This window comes from Copadichromis virginalis, linkage group LG1, assembly GCF_057382275.1.
Source record: "Copadichromis virginalis isolate Kocher_CV1m ecotype Utaka linkage group LG1, C_Virginalis_male_GT1.1, whole genome shotgun sequence".
Taxonomy (NCBI): domain Eukaryota; kingdom Metazoa; phylum Chordata; class Actinopteri; order Cichliformes; family Cichlidae; genus Copadichromis; species Copadichromis virginalis.
In genome coordinates this window covers 31541879-31569333 of record NC_140618.1, presented here as the reverse complement: position 1 = coordinate 31569333, position 27455 = coordinate 31541879, and the positions used below count along the sequence as shown (strand labels likewise).

General features: G+C 38.8%; 2 protein-coding genes across 4 annotated transcripts; both read left to right on the top strand.

Annotated features, from left to right (window-relative positions):
* Positions 1–4122: 4122 nt before the first annotated feature.
* taldo1 (transaldolase 1) lies at positions 4123–12746 on the top strand. Its single transcript, XM_085459661.1, has 8 exons — positions 4123–4329; positions 8173–8296; positions 8807–8914; positions 9492–9623; positions 10332–10507; positions 11320–11517; positions 12183–12328; positions 12459–12746. Exons 1-8 carry the CDS (start codon positions 4230–4232, stop codon positions 12489–12491), a joined length of 1017 nt encoding a protein of 338 aa, XP_085315787.1. The 5' UTR covers positions 4123–4229; the 3' UTR covers positions 12492–12746.
* Positions 12747–13017: 271 nt separating this feature from the next.
* Positions 13018–27203, top strand: LOC146719053 (uncharacterized). Of its 3 annotated transcripts, none has more exons than XM_085459647.1 (16): positions 13018–13318; positions 15176–15223; positions 15694–15857; positions 16842–17029; positions 17610–17714; positions 18283–18421; positions 19435–19582; positions 19740–19872; positions 21850–22002; positions 22094–22131; positions 22237–22266; positions 22368–22534; positions 23581–24056; positions 24211–24310; positions 25746–26289; positions 27121–27203. In XM_085459647.1, exons 3-16 carry the CDS (start codon positions 15726–15728, stop codon positions 27201–27203), a joined length of 2436 nt encoding a protein of 811 aa, XP_085315773.1. In that variant the 5' UTR covers positions 13018–13318; positions 15176–15223; positions 15694–15725. The 3 variants fall into 3 exon arrangements, with proteins under 3 accessions (XP_085315773.1, XP_085315767.1, XP_085315759.1); XM_085459641.1 differs by having other exon boundaries at positions 15155–15223; XM_085459633.1 differs by having other exon boundaries at positions 15132–15223.
* Positions 27204–27455: the final 252 nt, after the last annotated feature.

Below are 27455 nucleotides of genomic sequence, written 5' to 3'. Positions count from 1 at the left end.
CTCTCCCTCTCCCTCTTTACATGGACGCACATGTGACAGCCGCCGAGCAGCGAAATGGCGACATCTAGTGTTCACTAGCGCTACAGCACTGAAAATCAATAATCATCTTTTGTGGAGCGGAGCGCCCCCTGACAATTTCCACAGGTTATTTATGGGCTAAATTAGTCTGACACAGTGGGTGATTTCAAAGAAGCATCCGATGAATACAAATAACTACATAAAGTAAAGACATTTTTTTGTCCACGCACAAACATATTGATGGTTTCCAAGCTAATACTTGATTTTAAAAAAACAACAACTAACACTGATATTTCCATCACATACCTGCAAAACACTGATTTTCAGAGCTCACAGTGTTTTGATAAATATATATTTGTCCAGCAAATCAAAAGAAATGTAAAGAGTCTGTGCCTTGCAATACATTTTCAGCATAACTATGTCTGCTAACTATTTAACCGTTTCTCAAGCTTGGCAGTAATTTCCCATTAAAATTCATCCATACTTAAATAAAAATGTCAGATGTCACATTTCAAAATATCTAGCAGTTATGCTGACATTTCACTAGTGACGCCAGTAATAAGGACACAGAAGGGAGGTTTTTGGCTCAACATCACTGACTTCCAAGGTGTAGAAGAGCTGGGGTGTAAAGAGGCCGAAGCTCTGGTAAAATAAAGAACAGTAATTAATGAAGCTGGTTTTACACTACCAGTGTCCCTGATGCTAGAAGAGAGGTCATAAGGACACATCACCAGGAAACCTTGAATAAATTTTGCTCTATTCCCATGTGAACTTTGACCTCCTGGTGGCAAAAGTCAGAAGATCTCCAACATCAGTAGGAGTCAACCTGTACAGACCATCTGCACCACAGGCTCCAAGTGCTCAGCACTATCAGCAGACCGAAGGCTACTCCACCTGTGGGGTTCAAATATTTGATGTACTTTTTCTTTTCTAAAGTGCTGACAAATTGAATGATGGCAGCACAAGCTGAATGACATGGTTGAGAGATTGTGATTAAGTGTGCTGAAAGCTTAAAAATGCTCAAACAAAACTAGAAAACATGCTGTCTGCTCTTGTGGAAAAAGTGTTGTATATTTCAAAGTCAAGTATGTAAGATGCCCTCAAATACTGATGGGATCCATTTTTGATGAGTACGACGAGTAGATTTTGCTACACTTTAAGAAATTGGACACGTGTTCTCAGTAGATCTCACACACAGTGTAGATGAAAAATTTGCATGCAAGCTCTATAAAGATTGATCCTTTATTCCTTCAGCCCTGCAGTCATTGGAAAAAGAAAGCTTTCACAGAACTCTATGCAGCCTTATGAAACTAAGTACACACCATGATTCAGTAGCTTGCAAAACCACCTTTAGTGGCAATAGCTTGAAGTAACCATTTTTTCTATGACTTCATCAGTCTCTCTCATTGCTGTGAAGAAAATTTGGCCCAGTCTTCTTTGCAGTGTAGGGAGTTCTAGACTTTGACTGGGCCATTGCAAAATGTTTCTTTTTTAGACATTCTGCTATACTTTGGTATACAGATAAATTCAGGGTTGACTCAATAATTGCAAAGTGTTCATATCCTCTAAGAAGCCCAAACCATCACCCCTCCACCGTTGTGGTATTTTGTGTTTTTGCCTACATGCTGTGTTTGTTTTGCGTCAGATGTGCCACTGTGCTTTATGGCCAAACATCTCCACTTTCATCTCGTCTGTCCAAAGCACATTTTTCCAGAAGAGTTGGGGTTTGGCTCAGATGCATCTTTGCAAACAGAAGGTGTGCTGCCATGTTCTTCTTAGAGAGAATAAGCTTTGTCCTGGTAGCCTTTCCAAACAAACCATACATGTTTGGCTTTCCTCCAATCATATTGTCATGAAAGTTAATGTTTAACATGCTAACTGAGGCCTTTAAAAGTCTATATAAAGTCCAGTGAATACATTTTTTCTTTTCAACATGAATGTATGTCCAGCAAGGACTTTACCGGAGGTAAAACACAAAAGTTACATCCTAAATGAAAAAATGTAAACTTTATTTGCCCTTGGGGTAGCCATTGTTCAATAAATATGCTCAATGTATTTTATTTGTGGTTTGTGGTTTGATATCACATGTCAACTGTGAGGTACCCCAGAATATAAATCTTCCAGTCAAGCAGCCCTACAGGCTATTAAATATAAGCGACAATATTATTGCTCTGCTAGAACCTGGGGATTGACGTGCTACTTTTGAATACAGACAGATTTGCTGAAAGGCAGGAAGGGTAATCACACCAAATGTAATGGTTTCTAAAATGAAATTGTTCCCATATTACTGCAAATCAGACTGAGATACAGGTGGCTGTTACTGGAGGGCTCAAAGATTTGTCAGCAACAGGTGGCCCAGCGGAGTTACAGAAGTAATCAAGCAATCAAAATCACATAAGGCCATGGCATATTGTTAAAGTGCAGAGCAGACTCTCTTGCCATAGTGTAATTAAATATTCAGAAGGTTAGACTTTTCATCTAATATTCCATAATTCACACAGTAGTTTAAATGTTACTGCACAGTGGGTAAAAAGTTCAAGTCTGTAAGTGAATTTTTTCAATACGCTTTATTGCACCAAAGTACTATAAAGCCGCAAATAAATGAATAACGATTTAGAATATGGGAACCCGTAGAAACGGTTATGCTAGCTATTTATAAGTCCCCCATAACTGTGCATCATCTTATATGCTCCTTATAATGCAAAATAGAGAGGATTAATATGTGTTGTCCTAAAGAAACTCTCTGGATGTACAGATGCATCCAGATACAAAGTGAATAGCAAGTCTCAACAATACTTCCACCAGTCATTTGACCGGTATGAATCTGTAGACATACCTATGTGGAATGAAACTTAAAGTGACCGTTTTTATTGCTGGGAAGATTTTTTATAAGAAACAAAGTTGATAAAAAAAAACACAAAACAAAACCTCAAAAATGAAAACTAGAAGCTAACAACTAAGAAACACAAGGAAAACAAACCAGAACAGGAACTTTGAACTAGAATTAAGCCAGGACCACAAAGGGTGAAAACACAGCACGGAGAGAAACAACTACAACTAACAGAGAGAAACACAGTGTTTAAATACACAAGCAGGACAACAAGAGGATGGGGAACAGGCGGTAACACAGCTGGGACAAATCAGACCTAAAGAGACAAGGGGAAGCACAACCAGACACACTGCATACAGGACAGGGCCTATCAAAATAAAACAGGAAACACACGACAGGCGCTGACGAGACACTGAACAGAGGGAACACGGAGCACAGGGACAGGAGTAACAAATTACGACATGAGACACGACTGACTGGTGCAGCAAGAAAATAAACATGAAGACAGAACTAAACCTATACTAACTAAACCTACATGAGGGGCAAAGGAACAAAACCCAAGAACTATAAATCACAAAGCAAAGAAGAATTAGAGAAATACAGAACTATAAGCCAAAAGACTAGTAATGATAAACCATGATGAACTCAAATATTAATAATAACACAGAACACAATACAGTGGGTCACCGACCCAGGACTGTGACAATATTCTTTTAATCATTGGTATGGGAGCAAAAACACCAAAAAGAAATACAACACAAGGTATAGAATTTCTTCAACAATGGTGGAGGTAGTCATAGATTTTAAATAAACAAAAGTACTAATATTGCTACACAAAAATACAACATCACAAGATGATGTTGTGCATTAAAGTGTAATTAAGTAAGTTTATGGAGATTAAATAAATAGCTATCAAAAGTACACACTGGTCTGAAAACAGGCTCCTATATTTGGGAGGTTGTTTTTTTTTAACTTTACCACAGGTCGAGCCAGTGCAACAGATTGCGAAAGATATAAGAAGTATCTGAGCTCTCCACCACTGAATGAGAAGTATTTTTTTATATTTGGTGTTGTTGTTCAGCACTTTGGTCAGCCTTGTTGTTTTTAAAAGTACTTTATAAATAAAGCACTGGTATAGTATAGTAAGTAAGGAATAATATAATGAATTGCCCGACTGGTTTCCATTTTTAAAATAAACTGTAGACAGACGTTATAAGTGAACTTTTTTTCTGCGCACTTCCTCTAACAGGTCTCTGCGCGCCCCGGATGACGCCTTCCTCTTTTACGCCGCGCGCTCCCGTCCTCTTACGCTGGGCGCTGTGACATTCCTCCCGGTCTCACGTGTTTTGTGTGTATAAAAGGGTCCCAGTCTCGCCTCATTATGTCTAGCGGGTCACCAGACAAACGGCGAAAGATGGAGTCGGCGCTGAACCAGCTGAAGAAGCACACTGTGGTGGTGGCAGACACGGGAGACTTCAACGGTAAAACCCGTTTTATCCCATGCTAACGTTAGCTGGTTAGCATGCTAACTAAGTGACAAGGAAGGATCCAGCGTTGAAGTGAATGACCGCGGCGGTGTCGATGTCATGAAGTGGGTGTGAGCATCGAAGTGACTGTGTTTAGTTAGCCAGCTAACGTTAGCTATATAACTGTTTCATGTCAGTTGGAAATTAGTTTTCCGGTTAACTACTGAAGTAGATGATCCTATTACTGGTTATTAACGTTACTTAACAGTATCTACGTACTATTAGCTGCACTAGCAAACAATGCAAACTGAATAATAGCACACCTCTCTTTTAGTCTAATAAAAATGTTGTTATCTTTATATAATAGAGTATGTGTGCGGTGTGAGCGCAAAATTGATTAGGCAAACCAAAGTTGCAGACTACTGTGTGCACACTGCCTGTGTAAGTGGTTGTAAAATCAGACTATCCTTCCTCGTTTGTCCAGTTCTTGTAACAGAGGTAAAGCTCATGTTTCTCAATAGGTCTGAATGAGGAACAGGGCTGGAAAAATATTAGATTTACACTGTGATGCAAAACCAGATGGTTCGTCGTGCACCGCCTGCGCAGTCAGGATGACACGACAGAACTGGACTCATGTTGCCAGGCATGACTCTGGAAAGCTGATACTCCCAGATCCGTATACTTTTTATTTCTTTAGCCTTTTGCTGAACTATAAACTTAGTTTATTGCCTGTAATTTAAACAAATATGTTTGTGAATGCCTCCATAATAAGAATGGGCATAACAAAAATGCTGTGCAATACAGTCCAGTCATGTTAAAATTAGAGTTTTACCAAAAATTGGTCTGTGGTGAGAACATTAAGAAGGCTTTGGCTTTAAGTATATATTAATCTGATTATCACCAGTTATTCATAGTTGTCTGTACTTTTAGATTTAATTGTACTTGGAGAAGTATGTATTTTTCCTAGTACAGTTTGCAGATGCTTTACAGCAGGGTGTCACGTTTCACTGGTCTGTTGAGGCGACAGTTGTGATTTGATGCTATTTAAGTGAAATTGAATCGAAATGGTCTGACCCACTTTAAGATCAAAGTAGGCTGTATGTGGCCCATGCTATGAAATGGGTTTGACATCCCTGCTTTACAGGAAGAATAATGTAACCCAGCAGTTTGTACTAGCAGGAGTAAAAAAGTTGAAGAGCAAGAATTTTCCAGAAAGAAGCAGATACTTTTTGTGATCAGCTGTCTCTGTCACTCAATGCTGATATACACATGTTAATCTTAACTGCTTTGAATACCTCTGTCACTACCACCATCAATAAAAAAACAAAGATGTTTTGCAGAGGGTTGCGATAAGAGAAGTGGTCAGTCGAGATTTGCCCAACAGCTCATCTGTCTTTTATGAAATGCATTTCTCGTCTTTCACCTGTTGCAAGTTTAGACATGCGTGTTGCAAGACCAGGTCAAGCAGAAACATGTTTGCTTTCACATGAAGACATGGTGAAACACAGTTAACCAACACAGTTTTGCTTAATTTAATGAAGTGAGGGGATAAAAAGTTCTCAGCAGTGGACTAAAAGTTAGTGGAGGTTGCTCTTATGAAATTTGGCTACTTAACTAATTAGCCGGCTTGAATATTGACATTTTAAAGGAAAACGTGCATTTTGTTAGGGTTTCTTATTGAACAAAGACTCAAAAGTTTACATAAGAAATATGTGATTTGTCTACCAGGATCAATACAGACTTTGAGTTGACATTGAGATCAAGGCAGTAATGTTTATGTATTTGCAGGTAGGTTATGGATATATGTTTATATGTGTCTTTATGCACACAACGTTTTAACTGACCAGTCAAATTAAACTCATTCACTGATTTAAAACAATGTTTTTATTTTCTTATCCTGTGGGTAATTAGATGTGATCTCCTGTGCTTTTAAATGTCCCTCACCTACCAAGTCATGCAAGTGCCATCATCAGTTTATTTGTAGGAACTCTGAAGTATAGTGTGTGTAAATGTAATTACACTGGCACATATACACAGTCTTGTTTATGATCAAATTTATGTCGAAACTTCACTGTATTTTACCTGCTTAAACACCTTTGGCAGTGGAAGTTTTTTGGATTCCTTTTTTTTTTTATTTTTTTTTTTTATGTCAAACCTTAAGTATTGGCTATGTTGTCATAATCAGCAGTACTTGAGCAGTTGATGACGAGTGTCCAGTTCAGACCTGCTGACCTGTAGAAGGAGGGGGTTGAGAGATAACGTGCAACAGGACAGACACAGCCTTTGTTCTGTGGATGAAGAGTTGGCAGCTCTGACTGAACCATGCTGCTACTATTCAGTGCTGACATAAAACCCCTGTGGTGTGTGAAAAGGCCCCACCACTCATGCATTTCAAATAAAATTTCTGTCCTGTGAACTGCAACAGGTTGTTTTCTTTAAGGCCTGTAGACTGGGGCATACATTTATTATATACCTTGTGAGTTAATGTTTTGCATCAAAGACATTAGGTTCTTTTAATTTAACTTTTTTGGAATTGTAGTAAGTTGATGTTGAATATTAATTATTAGATTAGGTTTGCACAACAGCCCTGCAGTATATTGGTAACCTGTCCAGGGTGTACTCTGCTTGGCCTGGTACAATTTAATAAAGTCTTATTCAATGTAGAATATAAAAATAACAAAAATCAGTTTTCTCTTTTTTTTTCTTTTTGGAGACTGTACATGTTTGCACAGTAGATGGCACCATCTTCTACCTGCAGGTAGCAGTATGTTGATTCAGCATGAGTGAGTTATTTTCTTGTTCTGTCAGTTCTTTTAGTCCTCTTTAACACTGATATGAATTTTAGTTGAAAATAAGGAAGATCTAAACTAGTTGTTTAGTGGGATAACCAGTCTTAACTGTGCTATTGACACACACGAATACACGTGTCCTTGTTGCAATACACTGTCTTTGTTGGCAGGTCCTAGCTGTTACTCCTGATGGCCTAGCTTGGAAGTTAAAATATAAATTTGTATGGCAGGTTTGGGTATTTTTAATATAGATCTGATGTGTGGAAAGGCTGGTGTTTATATAAGGTAATACATTTATTATTAAGCACAGCAGCCAAGAGTTTCTTGTCCTTCTGTTTTGCCCCATATGATCCTGAGAACATTTCCAGGTAAAATGTTTCCATAGGCCTTTAGTTTTAATTATACGTTGTAAGCTAAGGTGGTGGAATATTTAAAATTATGTTTTTTGCTTCATGTAGTATTTAGCAAACTTTATTACCATTAGATATGTATTGGCCATCAGTGGTACAGTTTGCAGGTAAGTTGGTGGATACTTTCAGTTGCATCATTATTTCCCCAGGGGTCGCCACAGTAGATGGATCCGCATGTTGATTTCGAACAGATTTAAAAAACAAACAAACAAACACAAAATGAAAACACCACATGCTCTTCCTGACACAACTTTGATTTATCGAGGTTTGGGACCAACACCAGTACAGTAGGTTGTGCTCTCCATCCTCAGGCTATATTTTTGGGTCACCTTCTGACCTCAAACCAGGGCTCTTTCATGTGTTAGATGAATGTGTTAACCACTGTACCACAAAGGCATTGCTTTTAGTCACTCAGCAGCAGTCTTTAAAGGGCTACCAATTAGCATAGCATTATTTCAGAAGGGGCTGCGTCTGAAACACCATCCCCCCTGTGGTCAATGCTGTGTTTGTTTTGTTATGTTTCATCTGTAATTTATTATTGCAGATTAAACATATTTAAACACATGGTTGGTACTTCTCTGTACTCCTGCTTTAATCTAGCCTGGCTAACGGGGTGTTTATGTGACTGAACTGTTTTGATCTGTGTTCCAATACGGCAGCCATTGATGAATACAAGCCTCAAGATGCAACCACCAACCCATCTCTTATCCTGGCTGCTGCTAAGATGCCAGCCTACCAGCAGCTAGTGGATCAGGCCATCAAGTATGGCATGGCCAAGGGCGGGTAAGTACAGTGCACAAATGGGTCAAACACACTGTGGCTGCACATTACACAGCTCGTCTGTGGAAGCTCTCAGGACATTCCTTAATTTACAGCAGTGAATCCAATAAAATGTGCATCTTTTCTGCTTAAACCTGATATCTGATGGATTTTTTTTTTCTTTAATATGTTGTCGATTCATGTGGCATGGAGTTTAATTAGACATTACACACCTTAGTATTTAAAAACACCTTTCGTGCCTCTTGGAAAATATGATGGGTGATAGGAAGCGCGTTTGTCTTGTTTTCCCAAAGCTACATGGTAAACTGAAACACTGTGTGAACAGAACATGTTAAAGACATAGTAAACACCTAGACCAGTAGTCTATGATTTTACTAATGTGGACTTCTCAGCCATTGTGTAATGTGTTCTAAAATTAAACAATTTGAAGAAATGTTGATTGGTTTTCTGACTTGTTGTCATTGTAACTGAAACGTGGAGATGGTCAGCCTTTTTGTCTCTGTCTCCATTAAGATCCGAAGAGGAGCAGGTAGCAAACACCATGGACAAGCTGTTTGTGAGTTTTGGGCTTGAGATCCTCAAGAAGGTCCCAGGCAGAGTCTCAACTGAAGTGGATGCCAGGTACATGCAAACCTATAACAAAGTGCTATTAATGACACAAGATGTGAAATGTTTACTGGCTTGAGCTTTTCAAATCTACACAGTAGACAAAGAGAAACTTTAAGCAATGAGGCAAATTTCAGAGGAGTTTCAGATAAGATGCCATTCTTGCACAAAAAACCTTTTATTAGAGGGCAGCACATAAGTGTTTCCTAATATATTAGTGTCATTCAGAGCATTAGGGAACATTTAAGAGCCTGAAATTTGAGATTTTTAACCACTTGTTTTTTTTTAACCAGCAGCTAAGTTGTGTTATTGATAATAAACAACTGGTAGAAGCTAATTAACTTTCTCTGAGAAATACAAATTGATTTAGCAAACTCTTATCATTTATGTGTTCTCTGTAAAACCAATGGGGGGAAAAAGTACCTGAATGATTGAGCTACAGAATATGGCATTTATAGCAATCTCTTAAAAGCTGTTTAGCATTTAACTTGTTGTCACAGGAAACACAGTCGCAAAACAAATAAAGCAAAGAATACTTGCTCTTAGATTTTAAAATGCCAAACAGCTGTGTTGGTTCTCATTTATGTCACAGGCTGTCTTTTGACAAAGATGAAATGGTTGCAAAAGCCCTGAAGCTCATTGCGCTTTATGAAGAGGCAGGCATTAGCAAGGAACGCGTACTCATCAAGCTGTCATCAACATGGGAAGGAATCCAAGCTGGGAAGTGAGTATGAAGTGTGCTATACTCTCGGATGCTGCACTTGCGTATGTGTGAGTGTATTTCATTTTGAAAGCATAAAGTCTTCTAGAGAAGGAGCAGCTTTTTTTTTTTTTTTTTTTTTTTTTTTGCTTTTTTTCAGTCCTATTACTGATAAAGAGACCCCAACATATATGAGCCCTTTAACTGACCTCAGATTAAGCACTGCTTTCCAATATTTGTTAAATGAATTATAGCAAACATGTAATGGAACATCAAAACACGTTCGCATAAAATCACAGCCGGTGTATTTCACTGGTTAGTCACGTCTGTGTTTACTTCTCCCCACAAACAGGGGCACATGCAGCATGAGTGCAATAACAGCTACTCAACAAGTGTGAAACCCAGCAAACAAACCACTATTTGCTGTTAAATCATCACATTTTGTTGTAAACCAGTGTAAAAAAAGAACATGATGTAGCTTTTTACCCTGACAACATGGCTGCTCATATCTGGTGCGACAGTACCCACAGGCTAGAAAACAAAGTGAAAGAAAGAAACCCCTCAGAAGTCAGTGGGCTAAAGAACAACATGTTAGTGTTTTCATGATGAGCTTGAGCTTGGCCCTTTGAGATGATGTTTGAAACGGGAGCTGGTATAACATTGTGTGTAACTTATTTCTGTTATTAATGTGTTCTAAATAAATGTTTTTGTTTGTTTTGCTTGTTTGTTCAGGGAGCTTGAGGAGAAGCATGGTGTTCACTGCAACATGACGCTGCTGTTCTCTTTCGCTCAAGCCGTAGCCTGTGCCGAAGCAAAGGTAACACTTATATCGCCCTTCGTTGGACGCATCCTTGACTGGTATAAGGAGAATACAGATCGCAAAAGCTACGAGCCACATGAAGATCCAGGTAAAAACACTGCAGTTATCAGACGATATTGTCAATCACCAGTTTATTTGATACACATGGCTAAAACGGACTTGCAGTAAATCTTGTGTTTTACTTTATCCATTGACTGTATCATTCTGTGGTTGCTTGTGTTAGAAACGCAACAGCATCACAAAGCTATTCAGTGAAAAGAAATGTTTAATCACAACTCTGCTCGTCAGATGAGAACGGTTTGATTTGTGGAAGGGTGTGCATCATATCCCTTTTTTCTGCATTATTGTATTCTCACAGTTTAAAAACAGAGCTAATAGAGATAATTTGTTTAAAAAGAGGTGTAATTAAAATAAATGAAACTTCATCGAAGCTTCTGCAAGTGGATTACAAATTACTGAAGAAAATGGTCAGAGACACAGCAGCTCACTTATAATGCATGTGTTCAGTGTTGCTTTAGCTTTGTGGCAGTGCCAGATGATATGCAGTTAGGGAAAAGCATTTATACAGGCTTTAGTAAGTTGATGAGACATCGATTAAATTATAACTTCTACAGTGACACTGTGTGACAGCTTACCTGTCTGAGGTAAAGAATGTGATTTGATGTTTGGATCGATCACCTCTGGGATAATTAATTAATGTAATTAATGTAATTAATGTAATTACAGTAATTACAGTTTCTGATGTTGCAGGCAGTATTGTGTAATATAATAATGAGTCAGCCATGTAGCTGAAAATTGGATTGATTGACACCATTACCTTAAAAATCAAACTGCTACAACAGTTGTATCCTGATCAATTGGTGACCTCTTCTTCTTTGGTTGTGTATTTCTTCTTCTCAGGTGTGGTGAGTGTGACCAAGATTTACAACTACTACAAGAAGTTTGGCTATAGCACTGTTGTGATGGGGGCCTCCTTTAGAAACACAGGGGAAGTGAAAGCCCTCGCAGGCTGTGACCTGCTCACAATCTCCCCCGGTCTGCTGGCAGAGCTCAGCCAGGATCACAGTGCTGTCACGGAGATGCTCAGTGTGGAGAAAGGTAGTGCTCTCTGACTTTAAAAAGATGCAGAATATTGCTCTCTGAAGTATTTTTGCCAGTTTTGTGTTAATTATGTTAGGGTGGATTAAAAAATGAGAACTTGGTCTACCCTAGATTATTGTGGTTTGAAGCTTTTAACTGGATTTTACCAAAAACACATTTTCATTTAGTTTTAAAATCATTTCTGGCTAGAGTACATTCTGTGCTACTGATGAGAACAATGTGGTTCTCACACCTGTTTAATTTACATGTAACAACAAAAACGTGTGTGCAAGACATTTCCTTGTCAACAGAAAGGGCGTTTGCTCTAAACTCTAAACTAAACTCTAGTACCACAGTCACCTTATCTAAAAACTAAACAGACCTAAAAATGCACTTTGGTTTTTTTTGGACCAGTCACAAGTCTGCCACACATCCCATCTTTTCTGGAGAGTTTCACCTAACCATTTAAAACAGATTAAAAGATCAGAAGCACAAGCTTTCTATTGCTCTGTACAAGTAGGACTTGTTTAATTATCTTCTGGTTTATGTTTCCCCAAAACCTAGGGACACTTTCCCTAATGCAGAGAAGAGTATTCTAGATGCATCAGGACAGCTTTTGATTGAAATCTGTAAGCAGCCTTTCTCTGCTGCCACATTGAACCTGATGTTTTTGATTTTTGCAGCCAAGGCCTGTGATCTGGAGAAGGTCCACCTGGATGAGAAGACTTTCCGCTGGGAGCACAACGAGGACCGCATGGGTGTGGAGAAACTGTCTGACGGCATCCGCAAGTTTGCTGCTGACGCCGTGAAGCTGGAGACCATGATCAAAGTAAGATTGTTTGATTAAACAAATAAATATTACACATTCATTATGCTGTCTGCCTAAGCTATCTCCAAGTTATCCTTTTTCTTGATTTTATTTATTTATTTATTTATTTATTTATTTTTCCTCTCTGAAGGAGAAAATTCTGAGTGTGAAGAACGGGCAGTAATTGAAACACATGTGGTGTGTCATGCCCTGTGACAAGAGGTATGAGGAATTGGGGACCAAGGCAGTTAAGAAGGTTAACTCCTTCTTAAAAGATCCAAAGCAACGGTGGGCCTTCCCCTCCTCATCTGATCAAACTCCAGAGATCCTTCTCCCAAATGAAAACCTTTCCTCTCGTGGGCTGGTACTGACCAACAAGCTTGTTTATAAAATTGTCTGATTATTAACAGAAATTTTTACCTGAAAGGAAAAATAAACAGCTTCATTGAAAAGATGTTATGAGGCTTAACCAAGTCTCTGTGAATGATGTCATGTGACTACTAGAAGGGAACATGGATGTTTGTTTTTTGGCAAGACAGGACCATAGTTTTGGCACTAACTTTATTTTTTATTTTTTTGCCCTTGACCATGTAACAATTACATTTCTACCAATCATTCCTCCTAATGTTTGATCTTTCAATAAAAAAGCATCTCAGTCTTCAGAGTTGTGTTATTTTGTGTGTTTGTTGTGTTATTTTTTTTTTTTATTTTTGGTTTTTCTCTTGCTGTATTTAATATAAAAGACTGCAGCAGGTGTCATATATACGGGGAAGGCGTACCTCATGCAGGGCACAATAATCAGAGCTTAGTCACTTCAGTTACGCTTCTCTTGGCATGCAGTAATTTTCATGTTTTCTTTAGAAGCTCTGGTTGAACCAGTTCAACTTCATTCTGTCGTTGCTCAAATTTAGTTTGCTTACATCTCAGCGCTCAAGACTGTATAGAAAGAGAATGGAGGCTGTAAGCTCTTAAGTTGGACTTTTGAAAATGAAGAGCTGACGACTGATTACGGTAAAAAAATATATCTGTTCCTTGTCTGACATTTTCATTTCAGAGTGCGCGTTTTCTATATCTGGCTTTTATTCTGTGGAGGTTTTCAGGGCAGAACTGCCTGAGTAATTGACTGGAGTTTCATTTGTTATTCACCAACATTTAGAAACCTGATACTTTTTAACAGCATACAGTTCAGAAGTTTACCTACATTCAGCATGGGCATGAATGTCATGGTTATTTGGGCTTTTAGTTAAGTTTTTGTTTCCCAGGATTGTACAAGTTACATTTTTAATCATTTAAAAAAACAGTAATTGGATGTAAAAGTTTTAATTGATTTTGGATTTTCTGTAATCAACACTGTGAAGAGCATACATATAGGCTCATAGATACACTCAGATCTTTTAAAGGTTCTCCAGTGTCTTTTGACTTGGCTAGCCCAAGAACTTTGGCTTCTCATTGTGTAAACCTTATGTAGAGGTGCTTAGAGAAATGTATATTTAGCCGGTGTAGCACATTGTAGTCTGCTGCCATGTCTCAAAGCAGTTGCATAGTGCAGTTCACTACCTGGACAAATTTGTGACTGGAAAAGACCTAAATATTTACCACGGGACACAAGATTTAAGTTAATTGTAATGTCTTATGTTTTCATTACATACACCTGTCAATATAAAAATCAGTTCTGTTTTTTCCAAGTCAGTTTGCCTCACAATATCTTTGACAAACATGGATCCAGCTCACTGGATATATGTGGACTAAAAAGAAGAGCATACATTTTTGGACTTTTGTGTGTTTTCTCATTAGTTTTGCCTTCTTACTGACAAATAACCCTCTCAAGCACCAAAGTATGAAAATATTAGTGTATGCACAAGGAGCTGATGGGTTTCTTTGTAGTCAGCAGCATTTCTTCACATAGTGGAAAAACTGAGATGCATCTTTAAAAAAAGATTTCTGAAGATACCTCAGGGTTTAAATGTGTAGCTTAATCTTTATCCTGGAAATAAAAGAAACTTTAAAAACAAGAAAACTGTTTATTGATAGGCAATAGCTTTACTGGTCGGGCCCACTTTGAATGAAACTGGGCTCTATGTGGTCCATGATGTAAGATGAGTTGACATCTCTGATTTAGTTTCTAAAACTAGAAAATCTGTCACAGAGCCTTTTAAAAGAATGGAAATAAAGATATACACCATAATATGTTGAACTATTTCTCCAGAACAGATTTTTATCACACCATGGACTTTTAAGTACAAAAGCAATGTCCCACTTTGCACACAGACATCACAAACAAATAAAAAATAAAAAAACTCCTGTCATTAGAACATTAGTGAAGCTCAGAAAAAAAGCTAAATAACGCAAGTCACTACCAGCCACTTTCCCCTCCGTGGCCACTGCCTGCAGGTATTGCTGCTTAAGAGATGACGCCGCTGCCTTTGAGCCTCCAGCTTTAGGTTCTTATTAACAATTCATGTATTAAAAACACCACCAAACCATGCTGCTCCCACCAACCATGTTTCATGTCAGGAAAGAGTTTTTGATGTGAATCTGTAGTACTGTTTTACATCCAGACATCGTGTTTTGCATTTTTGTATCGATACATGTCATTTTTTATTACTTAATTCTTTCATTTTGTCCCACCATTCTCATTTAGGGTTTTGCACATGGTGGGCATATGTTTGCTGGCTGTTTTATACTGTTGCCACACTTTTCAGTGTTAAGAAGATTTATTCTGCTATGATGGGTGGAACCTAAGAATTTGAAATGTGTTCCTTTTTTCCATTGTATTTATTTATTTGATTGATTGCTCTATCGGGTTGTCATTTATGATTTCCAGAGGTTGTTTGCTGTTGTCCTCAGGTTCTTGTACCCCTCTCTCAGGATTACTTATTGTGATTGGTGGGGGATTCCCAAGTGCAGAAACAGCAGGTATGTCACGGTCTTTTCATTTTGATGCCACTTAAGATCATAATTATTCCACAAAAACTGCAGGTGTTTTCTAATTTGTGACTGCTAAAATGGTTTCTATTCAAGTGAGTTTTGATACGAGGTTGATGTTTCACTCTTCAACCTGTCAAACTTTTATAACGTGGTATTACACACCTTGAATTGCAGAGCTGCCAGTTACAATATCATTATTAAATCATAAATAATATAGTGAGAGATTCCGTTGTATCATCTCTCACTATCCTGTCAGATATATAACGACAGCCTTGTTTCAGAAATACAATGCGGGATCAGTGTTGGATTGACTTTAAAAGTCAAATTTACTTAAAAGTAAATCCTTGAGTGAAGTGTAGATAATTCAGGATTCAGGGCGGGGGGTTGCAGCTAATGAAAAGTGAGTTAGTGCTCTGACTCTTGACTACTTCACCTTCCTGTCTTTGTATTTGCCAAAGGTTCAGACTCGCTCCTTGCCTGAGAAGCTGAGATGCTGGACAGATTCAAAATGCATATCTTATTGCTGGGCCTGGCTCTGTTGATGCTAGGCCTGGCCTCTGACGCCTCTTCTCTTGGCCTGACTGTGCATGTTGTGCCCCTGGACAGTGATGGAGGAAAAACAGTGAGCAACATTTTCCCTCTTTAATTTTTTTTCCTAAAATCCAAGATCTCCCACACTCTCAGCTGTTCCTCATTATACATTTTTACTATCATGTTTTAGTCATGTGTTGAGATTTTCATAAACTCAAAATTATAGCAGGTAAATAATAAAAGACATTTTCCATGATTCATAAACCATATTATTTTATGCCTCAGCATTATTATTTATTAGAATTATTTATCAAAACTGTGCTTCTGTAATTTTACTTTACTAAAATTATACTTTCCTTGAAATATCCTAATGAACGTGTTTACCACTCAATTAGTTAAAACGTTTCAGGATTCACTGCAAGAACGGAAAAAAAAACATTAAAATTGACATGCTTCAAAGTGAACCCTTCCCCTTCTTTCTTTATTTTAGTTGCTACTTACTTATGTGTGCAAATAATTGGTTCTTTTAATTCTACAAAACAAATTCAGTGTCAGTCATTGTGTAGTGTGTTAGGTCTGTTGTAATCTAGTTGGGCATTCTTCTATGCAGTCCTGTCAGCTGTGTACGTCTTAATTACTCATGGCTCCATCTATCCTCAAAAACGAACCCTTACTTTCATATAGATTTAATAGCTGAACTAAGGATAATGTTGATATTGTTGTTGTTTTTTCATAGTTGTTGTCTCCCATTGTTACATCACACTGGGCCACAAACATCCCATAAATTAGTGCTTCAACCCAAATTCAGTTATTTTTAGTTGTTTCATTCGGTTGATGGGAATTGAAGTGTAGCATCCTACTAATACTCAACATTAGTGGGTAAAATAAAAGTAACAAATACTTTATTTATCTCAAAGGGTAGGAAATTACGCTTACTAATAACTGTCAATTAATAGTCAACATACTAGTTGTGTGGGTCTCAGATTGATATTTGGTGCCTGATGAACTACATGCAAATGTTTGTAATGTTTGTTTAGTGCAGACATGAGGGAGTTTGTCTCTTTACTTCTTGCAGGTGCGGGCTCATTTCACTGTCATTGCTCCTAGTCCTTGTCCGTCTTTGTCTGAACTCTGTGCTCCAGGAGAGGACTGTCTAGTCCACACCACCCCGTTACCTTTCACTGGGACCAAACCCTCTGACTGGTGTGTCCGCCAGTGGCAGAAAACTGTCCCCAGTGACTACAGAGCTACCATCAGTTTAGGGTATGAGACCTACAATGCGAATACCCTTGACCTCAGACATGCTAAATTTTGTATATTAATTTTTACATTTTAAGTGTCAGCTCCATTTTTCATCTTTTTAAAAGAAATTTGCGCAGTCTATTTGGAAATAACTCTGAGATTATTCCAAGTGACATTGTTTTGTTTCTTAGACAACTACGGAGGACTTTTATTTGTATTTATTTTTTTTGTTCTACTAGATCAGCTTTGCATAATTTAGAGTTTTTTCTCATTTGTTGCCCCTCGCAACAAAGAATGGGTGAAGCTGGGGCTTCTATGGTCCCAGCGAGAGGTTTGTGCTTGAGATAACCACATTAGTGATATCCCACAATATCTGAAATCATAAAGCGCTAAGAGTACACAAAATCATTTAAAATTGACTATTTCAAGCAGTCTGGAGCCCAAACAAACTGACTTATGATTCTTCAGTCCTGTGCGAATCAAACCGTTTGCTATGGAGCATTGTGTTTACTATCTGTGACAAGATCAATGATGTTATTTGTTAAATTAAAGGAAGAAGCCATTAATACAGTTTGTTTTTTTGTTTTTTTTACTGTTTTAGGTCCGGAACAGAATTTTTTGTGTCTATAAATGCAGGACCAGTGATCCGGGCAAACAGCGGGAGACTCAACCACCCTGCTTTTGTGGCTCTGACTCCTCCTCTAAGGTAGTGTAAACACCTACTCTCTGCTCTCCTTCCTCCCGACTCCTGTATTCAGACATGAGCTGAATTTGTGTTAATTAAATTAAGGACATTTAAGCTGTCATAAAGAGATATAAGCTACATATATCTGAACAAAGAGCCATACAAGATTTTACATGAAATAGATTTTTAAAATGTCACTTGGTTATTCGGATGATTTAAATCTGAGTGTAATCTTTATTTTTTTGTTAAAAAGTCCATGTAAAATCAGAGTGAAGCCTGAGTCTGCAGGTTTATGCGATCAGTTTCCGCTGATTTGTTTATCTGTTACTCATGCTCACCACTCGCAGTGGCTTTTTCAGCTCCAAAAGCCAGCTGTTGCTGGAGGCCAAGTTTAAGATCAAAGAGGCAACACTTCGAGAGCTTATTGACGTCAGCCAAAGTCTTTGCTTCTCAAAGACTTCTTCAGAGTGATGCCTTGCCCTTCAGCTGTACAGACTGCACCAAATCCACTTTCATTTTTGTTTTCTCTCTTGTTGTGATTTATGATTCAAGAAGCTGATTATCTCTTTGTCTGCATGCCACCAAACAGGGCCCGTGTGAACTGTCCTCACGACTTCCATCTGTCAGTGAAAGACTTGGATGGGGACAAGGTCCGATGTCGATTTGCCAGTTCTGACAAGGGAGAGTGTGTCAGCTGCACCCAGCACTCTTTCATAGAGCTGGATGGGGTGAGTTGTATTTCACGAGTTCAAGGCTTTATTATTGTAGGCACTGAAATCTATTTTATTCTTAATTAAAAACATATTTTACTATTTTAAAGATGATTACAATTAAACATAAGTGCGGATTAGACTAACATAAATATTTAAATATGTTCAGCACCAACCAACACCCAACCCACTCCATCTTTGGGGTTTCATCAAGACAGAAATCTGGCGTAAAACTCTGCCAAATCAGACATGTGGAAATACCTGCTGTGGTGAATGATGTGTCTTAAATTTGTGAAGAAAACCCCCCAAAAACCAGGGAAAAAAAGCAAATCTCAGCTTGGGTGAAAAAAGAAAGGCTAGATACAAAGAGGTTGCAGGTGAGCTGGGAGGAGCTGTAGGTCACATACTGGCAAGGGGAAAGTAAACAGCAGGGAGTGTTAGACTGAAATAACAAAAGCACAGTGTACACAGTGAAAGAACAAAACATGTAACTATGACAGTGACGTAGAGCATAAAAGTATAAAGGAGCTTAAAATTTAAACACAGTAATAAAATATTTTACATCCTTGCTCTTTAACAGAATGTTATCTATTGCTTCCTTTACCCAAAGTAATCTACCTCCTCTCACCAATGAGAATCTGGAATTCTCATTGCCCATAATGTCAAAGCTATTCTACGGCTGAAGCGTGTTGAAGACATCAGGTCACTCTGTACTAGCAGAAGTCTGCCTTTCCAGTAATCACATTCCAGTTAATTTGGAAGTGCAACTGAATTCTCTTTGGTCTTTGATCAGTGAAATGGTTTCCAAAGTAAAAACTTGTTTGGTTTAGCCATAATTTGCTTAGTTAAAAGCACCATTGTGTAATATCGTTTGCATACAGTCTGGAAACAAGTTTAACCACTCAGTTTTTTTTGTTGTTTGTTTGTTTTTTTGCCTTGTATTGATGTCATTTACAGTCAAACATTGCCCACACATACCATTGTGGAACTTGTTCATCTCTGTTGTTGACATTGTTTCATTCTTTTACCAGGAGAAATGCATTTTGTCCTTCACTGGACAGGCACCTGCAGGACAGTATTTTATTTACCTGATGGTGGAGGACCTGATTCCTTCGCCCAGAGTAAACCATGCCACAGATCTGCCCCTCAGCTCTGTCCCTGTCCATCTCTCTCTAACTGGTGAGGCTGACAATCGCTTAGATGACATTTTGGTTCAAGTATAGAGAATAATAATTGTGCTTTCTCTCATCATCTGCCAAAATGAAAATAATAATTTTACCAGATTAATAATAACTTATAGCATAATGTAATAAATGGTTTCATTTTGTCTTTCCAGTGGAAGAGTCATATTTTAGTTGCTCTGATGAACCAGTGGCCATAGACAGGACCCCAAAAGATGACTCTGTGCTGTTTCTTCTGCCGTACCAGGAGGAGAAAATCAACACTGACTATAGGTCTGAGGAGGAGAGGTGAGTCCTGGTGGCTCTTCCTTTGCCATCCCTCCCACTGCTTTTTAAACATCCCAACATGGTTTATTCTTTTATTTTCTGTTGCTGTTGCTGCGTTTTTGCTGCTTATGCATGTATAGGAATGTGCATATGTACAAATATACTTGTATAGAAAAGTTATATAAGAGTCTGCTTGTGTGTGCATATACACTGAACAAAAATATAAACGCAACGCTTTTGTTTTTGCTCCCATTCCCCATGGGATGGACGTAGAGACCTAAAATTCATTCCAGATACACAATATAACCATCCCTCCCAAACAGTGGTCACAAATCAGTCCAAATGTGTGGTAGTGGGCACATCTGCTATATTGAGATAATCCATCCCACCTCACAGGTGTGCCACATCAGGATGCTGATCTGACATCATGAGTAGTGCACAGGTGTACCTCAGACTGCCCACAACAAAAGGCCACCCTGGAATGTGCAGTTTTGTCTCACAGCAAAATGCCACAGATGCCACAAGCAATGAGGGAGCGTGCAATTGGCATGCTGACAGCAGGAATGTCAACCAGATCTGTCGCCCGTGCATTGAATGTTCATTTCTCAACCATAAGCCGTCTCCACAGGCGTTTCAGAGAATATGGCAGCACATCCAACCGGCCTCACAACCGCAGACCTCGTGTAACCACACCAGCCCAGGACCTCCACATCCAGCAGGTTCACCTCCAAGATCGTCTGAGACCAGCCACCCAGACAGCTGCTGGAACAATTGGTTTGCACAACCAAACAATTTCTGCACAAACTGTCAGAAACCGTCTCAGGGACGCTCAACTGCATGCCCGTCGTCCTCATCGGGGTCTTGACCTGACTCCAGCTCGTCGCCGTAACAGACTTGTGTGGGCAAATGCTCACATTCGATGGCGTCTGGCACGTTGGAGAGGTGTGCGCTTCACGGATGAATCATGGTTCACATTGTTCAGGGCAGATGGCAGCTGAGAATGTCCCAGTTCTTGCATGGCCAGCATACTCACCGGACATGTCACCCATTGAGCATGTTCGGGATGTGCTTGACCGGCGTATACGACAGCGTGTACCAGTTCCCACGAATATCCAACAACCTCGCACAGCCATTGAAGTGGAGTGGACCAACATTCCACAGGCCACAATTGACAATCTGATAGACTCCATGCGACGATGTGTTGCACTGCATGAGGCAAATGGTGGTCACACCAGATACTGACCGGTTCTGGGTCCCCAGACCCCCAATAGCGCAAAAAACTGCACATTCCAGGGTGGCCTTTTGTTGTGGGCAGTCTGAGGTACACCTGTGCACTACTCATGATGTCAGATCAGCATCCTGATGTGGCACACCTGTGAGGTGGGATGGATTATCTCAATATAGCAGATGTGCCCACTACCACACATTTGGACTGATTTGTGACCACTGTTTGGGAGGGATGGTTATATTGTGTATCTGGAATGAATTTTAGGTCTCTACGTCCATCCCATGGGGAATGGGAGCAGTAACAAAGGTGTTGCGTTTATATTTTTGTTCAGTGTATATGGATGTCTGTGAAGGTTCTCAGTCATCCAGGTCATCGTAGTCAAAGGAGCTTGCAAAGAAAAGCGTCTGGACTTCTTTAAGTTGCTTGAAGACGTTTCACCTCTCATCCGAGAAGCTTCTTCACTTCTAAGGTCAAATGGTGGAGAGTCCCAGATTAAATCTAGGACTCTGGCGGGGAGTGTTAATATAATGGTTTGGTCAAATGAAATTCATTCAGTTGGTATATATTCTATTTGTACCAAGTGGATTTTCTTACATTTCATTTTATATATTTCCGTTGCATTTTACTAAAAAAATATATTCCTTCCTGTTTATTGAGGGTTGCGAGGGTGAAGAATTATTGTGCCTGTGTGGCTTTGCAAGAAGTGCGAGAGGTGTGAAGTATTTTTAGGTGAATCAAACATTATTAAAGGTTTCTCTCAATATTTACAGTGTTTTAGAGTTTGCCGTGGTTGGGCCCCCTGACCTCTACAGGACTGGCTTCACATCAGTCGGCCCCCTGGCCACTATGGCCATGGCCTGGATCCGCTCTGAAAACAACCTGACTCATCTGTTGCCCATCTGCTTTGCTGCAAATACCAAGAGGTCAGCTGATGCTTTATTAAACCTGTATTTATACATTTGCATATATGCGCTTCAGATGAACCTGTCTGATCTGAATGTTTTATCCTGTCAGTTTACAGTCAGAGCCAAGATGTGTGTGGCTATACCAAAGTAAGAGCTTGCTTAGAAATATCTGGCAAAACAACTTCTTTCTTTACAGCAGGGTTTTATCTGAAAATACTCACTGCTTACATGTTCCTTTTCAAACTTTTTCAGGGGAAACCAGAACATTACCTGCTGGAACAGGTAGAAATTCAGGTCTTGTGTGTGAGATTCAGGTGATTTCGAGTGTGATAAGTGTGGTTGCGTGAGTTATTATCAATAATTAACCTTCTGCTCCTGGTCAGAACTGAAGTGTGAGAAGACAGAGATGACTCTGGTGCTCCCCATCACCTCGCTCACAAACATCAACCTTGCCGAACTCCAGCTTAACAGCCCCACCTGCCCCGTCAACTACAACAACACACATGTGACTGCAACCATCTCCTTGGACGGCTGTGGCACAAAGACTGTGGTAAAATACTACGCAATTATGTCTTCCTTTACTTTTTTGGTAGCTGTGGCTTTCTTCTTTTATTTTAATATGAAAGGCTTTTATTCAAGAAAGGAATCACAGCAGTATTTAAAGAGCAGCTTAACGTAAACTGAAACTCTTGTCTTTGCTGACACCATGTGGTTTCCTTTCTCCTTGTATAGATGTGTTTCAGGAGTCTTTAGAAAGCAGTTTTAACTAAGTAACGAATCAATAACTATGAACTATGAGTTGATGAATATCAAAATGGTGAAATAAAGCTTAGCTGAATTAGCTCAGTCAGCTCTGAGAATGTTCACTCTGAGTTAAGCTTGTAAGAAGAGTTCAGAGATTTAGGCTCAAACATGCAGCCTAAGGGCTGTAGCCTTGTGATTGTACCTCCGTATGGACTGAATCAAATGTAAGACATTAAACAGTCATATCATTCAGTAACAATTCCAGCGTAATGTAGCTTTAACCCCCAGCAGATTGCTCTTTCAGCACACATAAATGTCCTCTAGCCTAATATATATTGCCTACTGGACTTGACCTCTGTTCAGCTAAAAGAAAAAGAATTTGCCTCCATCTATCAAGACACATCCATGCTGTGTAATATTAGTGCTGTAAGGCTGGATAATGCTGTTCAGTGAAATTATAGTGGGATAAAAAAAGAAGGCTGTAAAGTTTAATTAAGTAGTCATCAGAGAATAAGAGAAATCCTTCTCATGTTTGCTTCAGGCTATAAAGGAGGGAGACGATATGTAAAAACTGAGGTGTTAAAATAAACTTTCCAGCGAGCAGTGTCACAGAGTCACCTGCAGTAGACCAAGAGTTTAACTTATCTGTCTTTTCTTAAAAAAATAATTTCCCTTATTTGAAGCTCTGTCATCTGGTTACACAGAAGATGAAACTTATTGGAAACCTTTTATTCAAAATAGATTTTCTGGCCTTATATTAAAAATGATTTCTCAAACGATAAGATATTTTGCAGTGATAGATTATTTGTTTGGATTTTCATTTTCTCTTTTCTCATTCTCAATTTTTCCCAGCACTCGGGCCCAGAGCTGGTTTACACCAACACCTTGAAAACCGTGCGTCCCTACTCTATGATTAGCCGCCAGCCCTTACTTATCCTGCCTTTGGCCTGCCGCATCCCAGGAGTCCAGGTCAAGGGCCCAAATGCTTCAATTGAGATGCCCACAGAGAAAGAGACCTTTGGTGAGTTTCGTGTTTGGATTGAATTTTACCTCCCAGGAACAGGGCCCCTGGCACAATTCACCAGAAATCCCACGTTTCGCTCTAACGTCAACTCACCACAAAGAGTGCGTAGAGCTGTTGACTCGGAAACAGGAAGCAACTGCAGTAACAGTACCAGTGTAAGTGAAGAAAGTGGATCCAGGATCAAACAACTGGACCTCTACGTCAGGTCCAATTGCAGTGTGGTTCGAGCCGAGATGATAGTAAACGACTGCATCGAGTCTGAGACTGAGGACTTTGCAATGAGCCGTCCTATTCTAGAACAAGGGTCAGTAACATTCAGCTTGTGTCCTGTCATTTTTTCAAAGTTACCACTTTGGAGAGGACAGATGCTCTTAGAAAATCTTCTCAAAGAAATGTTGTTTTCAGTACATGAAGCATATCATACAAACTGAAATAGCAGTCGCATTTCTCTCTTTCAGGTGCTTGGCATCCAGCAACACCTTAGAGATTATTACTACCCAAAATAATTCCAGGGTTTACCGCCTTGATTTGAGTACAATACAGACCAATGGAACAACTGTAAGTGATGTCATATAACACACACATAAGCATAAGTGTCACTTTGCTGTACTCTTTCTGTGTACCAAAGGCTTGTTTCAAATAAAAGTTGAAACTGAGAAAGAAATCATTTTGACCAGCAAAATACAAAAAGTATTCAGGGTCATTCAATGTCAATTCATCAAATCAATGTTAAAGATACATTTCTTAAACGGCATTATGCAAAATTTCAGCATTACTGTGGCTGTTTTAGACAATTTTCTAAAAACTACTTGAGTTAGCTTTTTTCACAATTTCTGTCTCTAAGAACACTTAGGAACGCAGCTCAAGCTAGGAGAGCATGAAGGATGCTTGAAGTCCCTTAAATATTTGGATGTCTGATCTCCGACAGCTGATTTGTATTCCAGCAGAAACCACCGTTTTGTACGCAGGGGGTGATATTTTGTTTACAACTAGTCAGATACAAGGAGGATGATATTATTTAGTGCAGTTCAAGTCAGGTGAAAGGATCTAGCTCAAGTAGTTTTCTAGATAATTGAATTTTAAAAAGGGGGCTTCACAAAAACGGTGCTAGAAAAACATTTAAAACAGCCCTGGTGTTTTCCCTTCAAATACTTATCTGAGAGCAATAGTGGCATGATGTTTTTCATGATTCCTATTAAGAGTGTATTTTTGCCCTCAGTTTTGTTTTCAAACAAATTTGTGATGGTCGAGTGGGAAGTTGACAAATGAGGTGCTCCTTAAAAGTGATGCAAGCCCCTGTGAGTTTTGTAGTGTGTTGTAGCCACGGGAGTCATAATAACTCATAATAACTGTTTACTTAATTAACAGTTCTAGCATTTGAAAAATGAATTTTACAAGCTTTCCAAAAAACATTGTGTTTAAATTAAAATTACGATTTATTTTTATGTATGTTTTACCTTATTTATGTTTTAAAATAAAGTTGATATTTTTAGTTTGGAAGCCAGTTTTAGGGAAATCCCTACAATTTTTCTCCTGTTCAGTTGCACATCTGCTGTTTTCCGCTTTTTTAAATTTATTACATTCTCAGATGCAAAAATAAACAAATAAATAAATAAAAATTAAATGTTGGTGTAGCTGGTTCTATCCCACTGGGCCAAACAGATTTCCATGAGACTTTGTTTTATGTAGCTAGCACCATCATCTGCTCAATGTTTGAACAATATGTTGATTAGTTACCAAATACCTCTAAAGCAAATTGCAGATTTTAAATTAATTTTACTAATCAGTAAGTGCTATCAAGCATGCTATGGAAATGTACTGACCACTGCACACATCATGTGTGGTGGCTGGCTTGTTCTGAGCAATTTGTCTTGATTGTGCTTTAGAATTGTTCCAGTATTAATGCTTCGTAAACAGCTGTAGTGCTCTATGTGGCGATAGTGTGAAATACTTTAATCTGAACACTGCTAAGTGTGGCTTTTTGTGTTTACAGCTGTATGTCCAGTGCACAGTCAATCTGTGCATTACCACCATGCCCTCTCTGTTGTGCCCAAATCTATGTACCAGCTCCAGGAGTCAGAGCACCCTGGTTGGCAGTGTGTTCACCAGCAGCTACACAGTCAAATCAGGACCTGTGAGCCTTGTGCTCACCACTCCTGCTCCAACCACAACAGCCGTGGCAAACACAACAACCGCAGCAAATACAACAAGTACTAATGTAACAACCGCTACTACAGCCACAGTTACAACTACTCGTACAACCAATACTGCAAGTACATCAGCAACTCCAGCTGTTACAGCTGCAACTACTGCAACCAGTATCACAACCAATACTGCAAGTACATCAGCAACTCCAGCTGTTACAGCTGCAACTACTGCAACCAGTATCACAACCAATACTGCAAGTACATCAGCAACTCCAGCTGTTACAGCTGCAACTACTGCAACCAGTATCACAACCAATACTGCAAGTACATCAGCAACTCCAGCTGTTACAGCTGCAACTACTACAGCTGTCCATAACACCGCAGGAAGTGGTAAGACAATTTATTTTAAACAAGACTTAACCTCTCCTCTGTTTTTAAACATTAATTCACTAACATGTAAAAGACAATATTAATGAAAATAAAAGTCAGTTTTAACCTTTTGGGTTTCCTGCAACAGTGGTTTTGATTTTCAGGAAAGTAATGAGCAGTGGCTTATTTCAGGGCCACTGGCTTATTCATTCCTGGCCAGGTGCCTAAATATAAGCAAATTAAAACATGTAGGTCACACTCAAGTCAAAGATGACAAAAGTGCTTTACAGGCTATGCAAATTATACATTTAATTAAGCGTTGGTCAACTTTTAATATTTCCATCGTTTTTAATACATTTAATTAAGAAAATGTAAATGTTCCTGTGTCTGAAGTACTTTGGGTCAACTTCTGTTGTTTAAATGTGCTACAGGCTCTAAATAAAAAAAGTGTGAGAGTCAACATAAAAAGATTTTAAAGTTTTTCAAGTTGCATGTTTGATGTACATTTTTTCATTTCCATAAAACAGTTCAGTGGGCTGCATACTGAACTTGAAGGATAGAAACAAAGTATCGATCCTATCACACTAGTGTCAACCTTACACCGATACAAGTGTTGGAATCAATACTATCAATATTTTTGATTGATCCGCCCCTCTCTACCTTCTTTAAGGAGTCCCAAAGAGATTTGTATCCCTTCCAAGTGTCAAACTGGTGATCTTTCACTTGTTAGGCAAATGTGTAAAATATTACCATATTCAATTATATAATCTTGCTTTTAATGTTTAAATGTTAATAAGTGCACAGTGTTAACTGTAAACTTAACTCACTGACCTCATCTCTCTTCCACTGCAGCTCCATATCAGGCCTCATCTCTGGCAACAGGAGTGATTTTGACAACTTTCAGCATATTTCTTCAGAAAATGCTCCTTTGCTGATCCTGCATCTGGAGTTATCTGTCACATTAGGGAGCACCTCATTCGTTTCCTTTGGACATTTAGAGATAGAATCACACAAATGATTCCAGTGTGTATTTTGAGCTGTTTCAGATTCCCACATTAACGTGAGATCACACAAAACACTGTCAAAGGGAAAAGAAATAGATTGCATAGAATTTTCTTAATTCCTCTATCCTCTATCTATGTTTTTAGAATAACATAAATATGTTGCTAAGTAGTTATTATTATTAA

What these genes read in the sequence shown, in the direction of transcription:
- taldo1 (XM_085459661.1), top strand. Translation starts at nt 4,230, where the DNA reads ATGTCTAGCGGGTCACCAGACAAACGGCGAAAGATGGAGTCGGCGCTG. An exon ending in CGAGCCACATGAAGATCCAG is followed by an intron (nt 10,508 to 11,319) that starts GTAAAAACACTG and finishes TCTTCTTCTCAG; the next exon opens with GTGTGGTGAGTGTGACCAAG. An exon ending in GATGCTCAGTGTGGAGAAAG is followed by an intron (nt 11,518 to 12,182) that starts GTAGTGCTCTCT and finishes TGATTTTTGCAG; the next exon opens with CCAAGGCCTGTGATCTGGAG.
- LOC146719053 (XM_085459647.1), top strand. Translation starts at nt 15,726, where the DNA reads ATGCTGGACAGATTCAAAATGCATATCTTATTGCTGGGCCTGGCTCTG. An exon ending in TATAGGTCTGAGGAGGAGAG is followed by an intron (nt 19,873 to 21,849) that starts GTGAGTCCTGGT and finishes CAATATTTACAG; the next exon opens with TGTTTTAGAGTTTGCCGTGG. An exon ending in TTTGCTGCAAATACCAAGAG is followed by an intron (nt 22,003 to 22,093) that starts GTCAGCTGATGC and finishes TTATCCTGTCAG; the next exon opens with TTTACAGTCAGAGCCAAGAT.